General features: G+C 38.5%; 1 protein-coding gene across 10 annotated transcripts in view; it reads right to left on the reverse strand.

Annotated features, from left to right (window-relative positions):
• The window catches only part of LOC139446192 (plexin-B-like), a 222,278-nt gene that overhangs the window by 64,234 nt on the left and 145,676 nt on the right, over nt 1-12,368 (reverse strand). For 9 of the 10 annotated variants that reach the window (XM_071227500.1, XM_071227509.1, XM_071227499.1 and 6 more), the window contains one exon: nt 2,404-3,684. In XM_071227500.1, coding sequence (XP_071083601.1) covers nt 2,404-3,537 — 1,134 coding nt within the window. In that variant the 5' untranslated portion in view covers nt 3,538-3,684. Of the gene's footprint in view, nt 1-2,403; nt 3,685-9,665; nt 9,749-12,368 lie in introns of those variants that run through there. The other variant, XM_071227508.1, reaches the window with a different exon arrangement.

Here is a 12,368-nt window from a genome sequence, read left to right on the forward strand (position 1 = left end):
ATCGAGTCTGGACCAGACAATCCAGTGATTGACATCATGGGCATCGATCTACGCAATTGGGGTACTATGACATGCATCAACCAAGTCAGCGAGCCTGACCACCCAATCCCGTTAGTTGCCTCTTACAACAAGCATAGTCTCCTCTTACGGCAAGCATTGGTTGCTGAAGACCTATTCTACCCTGGATCTTCATGGGTCCTCTTCTAGAGGTAATACTAAGAGATGACTATACTGCTCAGCAGCTTCAGAAACAGCACATGACATGTGTGTCCCACAAATCATCACTTAATGAATGCTTCATAGTGTCATAAAGGCAATGGACGAAGTTAGCGTCCATTATTGTCAAGACACGATATTAACTACCAAGCACCCATGCAGTTACCTAATTGTTCAGGTGCTATCACAGATGAGTGAGTATGTATTGTTTTATTGATTGTAGCACTATTCCAGCGATAAAACCACAGGAGACACTAAGAACAGACTGCACACACAGCACCCACGTGGAGAACTGAACTCAGGTCATAGGCATCACAATACGGCACTTTAACCACGACGCCACCCACTGCCCATGAAACTGATCCATGCATTGTTCTGACGCCACTGGCAGCAGTAATTAGACATGACGATGATTTATATCAAAGAAATATTTCATTAATAATACAAGAATAAGATGAGATCATAAAGGAATAATTCCAGCAATTAATTCAATGATTAATACAAAAGGGTAAAACATCCAGTAATATTCCTGAAATATCTGAGGCAGGGATTTACTTTGGTCTATTTATGAAGGCTCTCCTAATAACTTTTGAGGGTCACGGTAATTAATAATCAATAATTAATAATTGAGTGACTACTGTACAAACAGCAAATAAAATACTGAGTATGTAGGATGTCTTATGTTTATTATAGATGGGGAACTACGGTAGTGCAAGACATGTATAACATTCTCGCGAACACACTCATTTTTTCAGTGATCTCTTAATACAATTTTTTTCACCACTATTTTGCCTTTTATGTCCAATCGAATCTCTTTCAGATGATAATCCAGACTGGTTATTAAATAGCGATGATGTCATATTACATGAATTGAAACTTAGTGCCGAAAATTGATGGTATTTCTGATCAGAAAAATATTACATACATGAATAATTTCAATCATTCCAACACAAATACTCTTTTATTTCCGATGGACCTCACAGTGGATATTACTTGAATCCAATCTTAATTTTAATGCAAATAGGATGGAATAATTTGCTTTCAGTAAAACCCTGATATCAAAACATAATAATAATATAAAAAAAATATTTTCTAAAATTCAATTCATAAGGAATATTTTCCCGGTGAAATATGTATCCCCGCATCCTTCAGACAGTACCCAGGTGATGAAGCATATCCAATTTACCCCACCTGGTGCAGGACCAACAAGCAGCACTCACTCGCCACTCCATTACAAGTATTGATTCAGACTATTTCATATGGACATTTCCTCGTCACACAGTAATATCACTATCCCTCTTGATTTGCCTTGATCATCTTGCTCTTTTACATCAGCAATAACACCCAGTACTGTATCACGGTACCATGTTCCTGGAACCAGCTGTTACCTGTGCAACTCTTTCATTACTGTACAATTCCTGCTGTCTTGTTTCTATCACTTCCCTGTTGCCTCCATAATGGAGTCATAAATGGCAAAAAGAAATCAAACGAATTTAATGATTCTCCTTCTGCGACTTTTAATTCAGCACTAAAGTTAATGTCTGTGTAATATATAATTGTGCATTAATGCTCCATCTTTCTACTTTCAAGGGTTTATTTTGCCTTTGGGTAATTCATATACTTAACAAAATATGTTAGGGATCATGAATATTTTTGGGGATATGTTTTGTTGTGAAGACTGAGCACACAGTTTCATAGACTAACATATCTTACAGAAAAAACAGTTAACTTATTTTAATAAAAATATAATAAAAAGGAGCCCAGGCACTCTTCATTTACTGCAGTAATCTAGACTTGCCAAACATTGTAGACTTGCGATATGACAGACGTTTACCTTTTGACCTACACATAGTTACACTAAATTCATAAAAAGCTGTTTATGAAACAAGTTTTAATAGGAAACCATTGATTTTTTTCACAACCTTGAAGACAAAATTGTCAACTGATGTGATGTAATTGAAATGAATTATTATGAGTAACTGAGGTAAACAAAACAATCTCTCCTTTGGCTGGATATGGAGTAATCACAATAAACATGGCCATCAGAACATGTATGATGTCCGAAAATCTATGCTCAGATGATATTTGTTTAACTTGTAAAGTTAGACTGAAAGTCCCATGTTAAATGTTTGTGCTTGATAACAGTGTAGTCTGGCCATGGGTGAAATGAAAAGATGCTTTTCTTACCTGTTGGTTGCAGTTGCCACGGGGACCGACTCTTAGGTATCCACCCCCACTCACTGACGTGTTGCCTTGGTGACACAATTTTATATTTTCCAGAATTTTAGCACGCACATCCTTCATAGGATACACACAGATCGCGGCGTCGGTTCTGTCCATGTCTTCATTGTAGCGGGAGAAAAGTCCGATGAGAATCTCGTCGTCTTCGCCCAAGTAGAGAGAATCGCGTAGTTCAGATGCAGGTTTTATCACAGTGGAGGTGTGAATCTCATTGTAATCCATGCCATTATGTTCACATTTTAATGGCACATCAGCATAGGAGAAGAAATTGGGATCTTTCTGACACAGCTGAATAATTTTGGATACATTTTTGGTCATCCTGTTATCGTCAAGTGAATCGCGCTGAACAGTTAGAAAATAACTAAAGTTCCCTGAACTGAAGCCGGAGACATATTTGATTCGATACACAGGACTAATTTCTCTTTTCAGGTAAATTGAAGACGAACGACCTTGTAATGCATTAGTAACTGCAGCTAACGAGAATTTGTCCTTTCTTAAACTACGACTGCTTATGGCAGGCACTTCATCTCTGTATATACGATCTTCCCGCGTTCTTCCGGTAAAGGTTGTACCAACGTAGAGAACATCGTGATTGGTTGGAGGTGGTCCTGGGGCGACAAAGGCAACTGTCGACGCATTGGGTTCGTTTGCTCCTACAGCATAATCAGTGACCTGGTCGCCATCATAAAATTCCTTAACTTTTGATACATTGATTAAATTCCTAGTTTCGCACGCCCCTTGGTACACGCTACCGCAAGTGACTAGCTTATTCCTGTTCCGATCAATCAGCAATATTTTGTTGTAGTTGGAAGTTTCGTGTTTTTCATACGAGCAAGAATCAGGAGGGGGGGCACAGTTGGGACTGTCATTCCGCGGACCTGTCTCAGCTTCCACCATCAAAGTCAACTCAGAGTCCAACTGATAAATACGATTGACCCCACCCACGTAAACAATACCTGTCTCATTGTCTATAGCCATGTGTGTTAGATGGCGGCCCAGATACATCCCACAAACAAGATGGCCGCATAGCCCCAAAACTAGGGACATAGCGGCAATCTTAACACCCATCTTAGTTGACATCTTGCTTCTTTCTCATCCTCTGCGCACGTGTTCTGGATTAAGACGTTGCACCATTAATTCTCCATGTTGGGTGTCCTCTCTCGCCTTTTCTGTTTCCTCACACTTTAAACTTATTTCAAAGTAGCAACAGCAAGCATGTCACATCATCTGAAAACAGAAAGAAGGCAGTTTTACCATTTGTGTGATCCAAGTGGTTGCCACTTAACATAGTTTTGGTGGCAATTATTGCCATCATTTTCCCAGCAAGGCCACTTCGAATTTGCCTCCCTTTGAAGCACTTCAAACGGAATTTACTTTCTGCGTTCTACATGAGCAAGTTATATAAAACACATTTTGATGAGTATTTTTGTGTATTTGCGCGAAAAGCACTTGTCGTGAATCTCATGTCAAGCCTCTGTGGTGCCAGACTCAACACAACACACTTCAAATCCAGCAAGGCACACTTACAAAAACATACATCTCGTATCTAAACCGAGTAAACTATCACATGTGTACAACCATCTCTAGATCTTCATAAGATGCACGCATTTCCATCACTCACAACTGCGCGAATCTCCATTTGATTGATAGAAATCTCAGAAGCATCATTTGAAAAAATTCTTTCTAATTACCTGGTTTAAGAGATAATATCAGAATTTGGTTGCCAAGGCTACCAAAAACTTTCACTGTAATTAGGATTGCCTTGTCTTTGCACAAAAACCACTTCACCAAATCAGTAAAAATATTTCAATCACTTTCCACACAAACCTTTTATGTACACAAGAGACAATAACAAAACTTATTGAATGTGCAAATGAAAACATTTCGAGGCGAAATTCCTTTTATGAAATGGGAACAGATTTCAATAAAGATTAAAAGTTTACACCATGACAAATGAAAGATGACATCTCTTCAGAAAGCTATCATATTTCACTACATAAAAAACATCCCCAACTGATTGAGGTTTCCCAGTGCACAATTAGGTTAACTCAAAGTCTTAACGAACATGGCAATAACATTGGGAGCAGTGTGAGAAATGGTAGTCACTAGGTGAAGCTAGCTGTTGGTTGACTGGTGGAAAGAAGACTCCGGTACACTGAGGGCAGACATGTTGGCTGCAACAAGATGGCCAACTCTTCCGCAACATGTGACCAATTATCACCTACTACTCGAGTGGACAAGTACCGCAGGATACAGTATCCACAACCCGCACACACAAGCTTGATTAGTCAGCGGGTAAATATTATAACACTCAGTGCTTAAACAATTTCTAATTAATTTCAATCTTCTCTGACAGGAAACACCCTGAAACTATTCAAACTGAAAAATGCTGAACTGCAGAAACGTCAACTAAATTGCTAAAACAGATATTGCGTTACAATACTTGTGTATTTCCCTGACAGTACCACAGCTTGGAGTGAAGAGTAGGAACATTTCCCACACAATAATGGCATCAAACTGTGTACACATTCAATTTACAAGTCTGTTATTTGTCTCAACAATGAAACAAATCACCTGGAATTACACAATTACTTCTGCCTGGAACCATTTGCAATTCAGACCAATTACCACAGCCACTAATTAAAGACTGTGACACTCTCACCTGTAATTAGCTCACACCTGTCCAATTAACCTGTCTCAGGTGTAACCTTCTCCACCTCCTTCCAACACATGACTGCCCCCAAAACTGGTCAGCCCTGCTACTCTAACATCTGACCACAGGTCAGTTATTAATCCCCCCTTCAAAGACTTCCTAAATACCCCCTAAGGTCACATAAACCCCTTGAGTCGGGTCCCTCACTGCTACTTCCCTCCTAACATACATACCCCCTAGGGACTTCTTTCCTTATAAGCTCCCACCCCCCTTGGATTATATCCTAGGCATTAGTAAAAGCAACAGTAACCAAATACAGTGCTGAATAGCTCATTAATGAAACCTAAGTATTTACCCATGTTGATCAGGTGGTAAAAGTTCCGGACAAATTACTACCACTGGGATGAAGCTTTTAAACCGTAATTCCTTCAATTTCCTGGTTTCCTTGCCATACTGGTCGGCATGCCATGCCAGCATGGATACTAATTGACCACAGCACAGGTTGACCAATGTCCATTTGTAGTTGTATTCACTCAGGGAGATTAGATACCGTGGACTTAATCCTGTAATCTGATTACTCAACTGAATGAATAGATAAACAAGCCTAAACTCTAGTGACACATTTAACCTAATACATGCCATGTCAGCATTCTGTTATACATATACCTTCCTTACTGTGTACATGGCGGTTCTGATTGGCACTGATGGGGTTAATGTGAATGCTTGACAGCCAATTTGGGTTAAATTCAGTTAGGGCATTCTCAGTGAAGATTTTATTTCTTTGGGGCAGATGCTTTATTCAAATTTGTGAATTGATTTTAGACAAAATTTAACTGACATTTAAAACGTCAAAATGAAATAAAAGGAACTGAAATTTTATGAATGCACATTTGATTTAGCCTGTTATTGAATTTACAGTTGATGTCTAACATTTCACAGCTTAAGATAGCTTCGATCAAATTGTCAAGTCACAACGAAGGAAAAACTATATAATCAAAATAAGGAAATAAACGAAAAACAAATATAAATGTAATAACATTTGAGATGATCACAAGCATTCGACATCAAGAAACTTCGGTCAGGCCCCTCACATTCATTAAAACATAACAACAACAAAAAATCTTGAACATCAGCATTTTCTCGTTTCCTACAATAATAGTGAATTCAGATTAAAATTAGATTAGAACTAGCAACTACCACGCTTTAACAAGAAGACTTCACAAAGCAGTTGATTTTATCATGTGGATAATTGGCTTTAAAATCAATTTCACTCATCCACAAGTACTACTGCGTTAAAAATGTTCTACCCTGAATATTTTTATGCGAAAGGTGTACTATGTTGTTCTATCAAGGGGCAATTTTCAGTCTGGTTCTTGAAGTTGTAACTTGTAACATTTGTAAGTCTTGTATGTGTGCCTATAACATAAACTGTAAGATTGATCTACATAACAAAACTTTAGTTGCAAACAAAGTAGAGTATGACCTGGAAGGACCACCCCTATCCCTAAACACAGACCCCCTGAAGTACATAAACACTCAGTCTACGAAAAAGTACGCAATGAGACCGCAGGTACAATTACAGTTAATAGAGTAAAACAAACAGAAGCAAAATTGGGTTTGTCTCTCAGTATCAATACCGGCTCCATCTTCTTGACACAGAAAAGAAACAAATCTACCAGAAAATACTACAATGCTGCAACCACCAATAAACAAGGCAATTTGTCAAACTTGTTTTCTAACTGCCGACACAACGCAAGTATACTTATCACACATCGGACAAACATATCGTGTTCCTTTAGGTGTTCACACCATCCATAGAGCTGTGATGAAAAAAAAAACCATCTCAAACAGCAAAAAAGTAATCCATGTAGGTTTTCAGTTGCAATAAATTTTTGCATAACAAACAATGCCCCTTCTACTTATTCCGACAGGAACAAATACCCATGTATCTTTCAAGGTAATTATGAGGCAACCCCTCACAAACAACCTCAGACAGTTAATACCTGACTTTGTTCGGAACTCCATAGTACAAAAATGGCACCTAACAATCAGAACAAGGGTTTGCTTGTGTTCCGCTGTGTTATGTCAGCGTTCTGCTAGTGTTCCGGCTCATCTAGGCTGTTGGACATGCAACAGCGACAACAACAGCATGGAAGTCATCGCTCAGCAAACAGACAGACGTAATCTGCACATGAAGATAAGCAACTCTGGCAATTTGGCCTTCCTGAAGCAACATCATTCAAGCAAACTCAGAACGGAGTTCACACAGGTGAAACCCAGACCCTCCTATATATTTTTTAACGCCATCAATCATCTATCCCCGAAGGAAACAATATTTTCTCACCCATCTAAGGCGGTATGTCACGACTAGTCACCGAACAGCGCAACACCCAAGTACTGAGTCCCAGCCTACCGATATTTCCCACTTTATATAACCTTGCCCAGTACAAAGTCTCAGAAAAATGTCCAAATTATGGAGTGAAACCTGAGAGTGTTCACAAGAGGAAATACAGAAAGCCGACTCACTGCTCTCAGGAACTGGGCTGAAGCGTATTTTTTTCGGGCTTTCCTGTCAACTGGCGAGCAATTTAAATTACATTAAAATATCATGGCTCTATGTCGTGTTCTTATAAAACATTCCACAAGCCACATGGTGGCTATTAAACAAGATTTCAGCTGGTGGATATGAATGGATTCAACATTTTAATCTCAATGTTAGCCACTCTCCAGGGTCCTTACCGCAACACACTCACACGAGATACGTGGAAGCTATCGGAATATGCAACATGCCCGCTAAACATGCTTCTCGAGAACAGACTTGGCAAACAGGGAACACAGAATGTGATAAAAATGTATAAAGTTATACTACTTCCATAAGGAAATATCAGAACTTTCCCAACACAAAACAGCTATTCATTAAATATTCTTTGAAATAGTTTCAAAGATGAATAACACTTTGCAAAGTTTAACCTAACATCTTTTTCTCAAGTATACAAGCTCAAGTATATAGCTCATCTATAATGGACAATATTTAAGAGTTTTCAAAATATTAATTCTTTAAACAAATATGATTCATTATAATTTAGCATCGAGTTTTTTTTTAAAACGATACTTAAAGTTATCTACGATGAAAAGTTCAAGACTTTCCAAGACATCATTATTAGATGTTACTAATATTTTCTAGAGCTTTGACAGCATATCTATCTACTTACTGCTGCAGTTTCACATCTACTTTCAGTCATGACAGATTCCAATAACTAGAAGTAGTTGTAAGGTAAGTACACCTCGTTACAACACGATAACACCATTGTCACTCATTCAACTGAAACTTGGAACATAACAGTAAATGACAACCACATAAAGCTTCAGCAAAAAGAGATTAAACAGTCCTTAGAGAGTCTCAACTGAAAGACAGATACTAATTGTATTACACGCATTCTAATTTAATGGGTTCGTTAATGAAACCTTTTCATACACAATGAAACACATGGTACCTTATCATGTTACAAAAACAATAAAAGAGTTGAAGATTATTTCCAGTCAATATAAATTTAACATAAATGTCAAGAATAATTATATTAAAGCCCATTAAGCATTGATGAATTTCTTGCTTAGCAGAAACTACTGGTATATCGAATATCATACAGTCTTGAAAATGAACGATGAACAATTCATTAAAGTTGCAAGACTACATAAGTTTACAGAAATCCCAGCAAGTCTTCAAGATTTGATGAACTTTATTTGTCTAGTCCTTGTGTAAGTAATTGTAATCAGTTACATTGGAATGGTTACGAAATAAACCTAAACCTGAAACAACACAAGGTGGAGACATTACTAGACAGACTGTTGCTTGAGGTATGTGCCGTGGTTTACGAGGGAATATCTCCCTCTTGAGGTATAAAGGGTATACATAACAATGATATTCTTCTTGATCTTTGTCATATGTTACGAGGGAACAATACGATCCCTCAAGTATGACGAAACCCTCCAACGTAAGTGGCTGTAAATAAATACACATGCGCACTACTTCTCTAAGCGTAACAATAGGGCAGTAAAAAGGTTCCTTCGGTACAAGCAGGGCGCTGCCGAGTCTAGGAAATGTCATGATATATCCCCGGACTCGTCTTGTGTGTGAGCAAAATAACATTTTATATACAACACACAATATATCCACAATATGCAAGTAATTAAGGTTATGTTAACGATGATGTATCCCATAGCAACAAAGAGACCTTTAAAAGCTTCACTTGACTTTTCGTGAAGGAAATGTATCACTGTCGGTGCATCTCCATCATTATCTTTCAAATTCCTTGTTTGTACAGCAGGTCCAGCAATCTTTCATTTCATAAGGAAAACTACTTTCAGACATTATCTTGTCAAAGCAAAACGAACATTAGAAACATATGGGAATCATTATTGCTGATGTATAAAATATGCTCTTGTTGTTCAGGAAGATAAGATCGGAGTCCTTACAAGCAAAAGAGATGAGTGAATAAGACTTGATCTCTCAGAATCAACAGTCGTCGGATAAAGAACCAGAACATTTCATTCTTACCTGTAAATGAGAAGCTGACATAATATCCTTTATAAGCACCGAGTATTGCTATATATAAGGGATCAATATGATCTGTCCTGTGTAGAAAGCCTTGATACTCCTTAAAGCTGGCAGTGACTGCACAGCTGCGTTAGCACAGCACAGAATGTCACTAGCCTTACTTTCATCCAACTGCACTGCCTGGTAGTCAAATCCTCATGTCAAATATCTAGAGAGAAGAAGCAAGTCTACTACGGCCCTCAATGCCCAAACACCCCAGTGCCACTGGTCTTGTTCTGACAAGTGGGAGGGGTTAGTGAGTTGACATTCCCGCTCCTGCTTGTGTAATGGAGGCACCACCTCACCACATTCTTGCCTACAATTAATTACAGTTTCAATGTCTTCCTGCCCAGAAACCACATGTCCCCACACACTGAGTCATTGTCCACTGACTGACCACATCAGCTTGCTGGTCGTTCCCCAAATGTTTAGCAGTTTATAGTAATCCATCCCAGCTGCAGTCTTCCACAATGGTCATGTGTTAACCATGATCACATGGTGTTGACTCCGCCCCTGGACATTGGTCAGTGAAGTCTGTTACATGTGGCGCACTGACCAATCAAACCAAGGGTGCTGCCTGCTGTGATCAAAGCTTCTGTGAGGGCAATCAACCAACCGCACCCGTTTACCTAGTAATTTACATTATCTCGTGTGGTCAGCTGACCTGTAGAAACAAACGCACTTCACACAGCTCAATATACATATGTTGTCTATTGACTATCCCATAACAATTTACCTACACCTGTGATCCATTTGCCAATCACATGATTGCCAGTGTCTGGGCCTCATTTACTACAAAAATTATTACGGATAGCATTAGGGGCTGACCATTTAACATTTTGGGGTGGGGGATATATTTTTGAAAAATAATAATTTGGTCCCAGATTGTAACAAAGAAATAATATCGTTCCTGGTTCAGTTGGATGAACAAAAATTGTTTGGCTCGTCATTTCAGAGAATAAATTTGTCTCGATGATGTACAGAAAAAATACTGTTTTCTAACAAAAATCTCAGGCTTATGCCCCCTAAATATGAAATTGTCAGTTCTTAAGACCCTGACACTCAACCATTCAGTGCACCATCAATGATTTACTAGTATCTGACAATCATAAATTTATGTTAACGGACAGTTATCATCTTCTTATAAAGTCTAAGGACCAATCATTGATTGAAGCTGATTGCAGTAACTGTCCCATCACTCGTACAATTCACAATGATGCAACACCGTTTTGGCAGATAATTGAGACTGATTGATGTTTTATATTTACATATAGTTCACACTATTGCTTCCGACATTTATTTTAAGATTATTCAAATACCATGACCGCCCATGATATACTACATGAACATGTTCAACAAACAAAGCCAAGGTTCTTCTAGGAGATCCATTAGCAACTCTTGTTGTTAGTTATTCTATCAACATCCTGTGCAGCATGAGTGCTTCTAAACATGCACTCACTGCAGGTGATTCATTAACTTTTATCATTATTAGTTGTTCGCCAGTAGTATGGAAGAGATTGCACACGGCAATGACCAATCACAGCAGGCCTACTGTGTATATCAATCTGTGCAGCCCACCCTGTGAAGGACTGACCAATAAGGCGAATGATGACCAATAGATATCACATTATGTGGTCAAGCCATTCCTGTTATTGCCTACCGTTTGCTCTGTGATCACAGACAGGGGCCATGAACACCCCTTCTGTTACGAAGAGTGTCAAGCTAGCAAATTGATTATTAACAATGGTACAAGACATTACCACTAGGCCTATAAGATGTGTTGACTGTAATTTGCATCTGACATGGTATGCATACTTTGAAGCTAACAAAAGTAAAAGCCATTAGATATCCCCGGTAAATTGCTATCCTTTGGAAACGAATAATAAGCAACCTAAATGGAAATGTTTTATTATTTTTCTGAGAGAGCTTGTTGAAACATGAAACGAAATTTCAAGCAACAGAATGACAGAGCAAGAGAATATAATCAGGATGGAAGTCTATGAAATCATGTGAAATAAAAATTCACCCATAGATGGAGTGAGTGAGTGAATATTGCAAAATGTCGCATCAGCAGAATTGAGGCTAATTGCAGCCAGACATCCTTGAAAGATGAAACACCATCAGCATTGAATACGAATTGATGTTCAATAATAAACATCACTATCCATCATGAATCACATACATGTTCTTACAATTTTGACGGCTTTCAATTATTAGAAATTAATTTTTAAAAACTGTTTCTGAATATTAGATATATAACAATCAACACCACATTCGGACATTCAGAATGATCAGCCCTGCACTACTCACATCTCAAAAAGGCCACAATTCCCTCCTCACACCACCACCTCCACCTCAATGTAAACCACTAAAGATCTTCTCTACGACTCCCTCTGATCATTAACACTGCATTTAGTGAGCAAGTGCTGTGGACACATGGCCACTTTAATCACTTACAATTTGCAGGTTGTGTGCTCTAATACATGTGCTTACCGTCACGGTCCATCACCCTCCCATAAAGATCTAAGAGGCCTTGAAAAGTGCATGTACGAAACCTGTGAATTTCTCGTCCAATATTGATCTAGAAGCACACCTACCTCTCACATCAAAACCTCTTAGTTAGCTCCTGACTCGCTTTGATCAGAAAATGCATTAGTTAGTAAA

Source organism: Haliotis cracherodii, unplaced genomic scaffold (genome assembly GCF_022045235.1).
Source record: "Haliotis cracherodii isolate W230 unplaced genomic scaffold, xgHalCrac1.p SCAF_6, whole genome shotgun sequence".
Classification (NCBI taxonomy): domain Eukaryota; kingdom Metazoa; phylum Mollusca; class Gastropoda; order Lepetellida; family Haliotidae; genus Haliotis; species Haliotis cracherodii.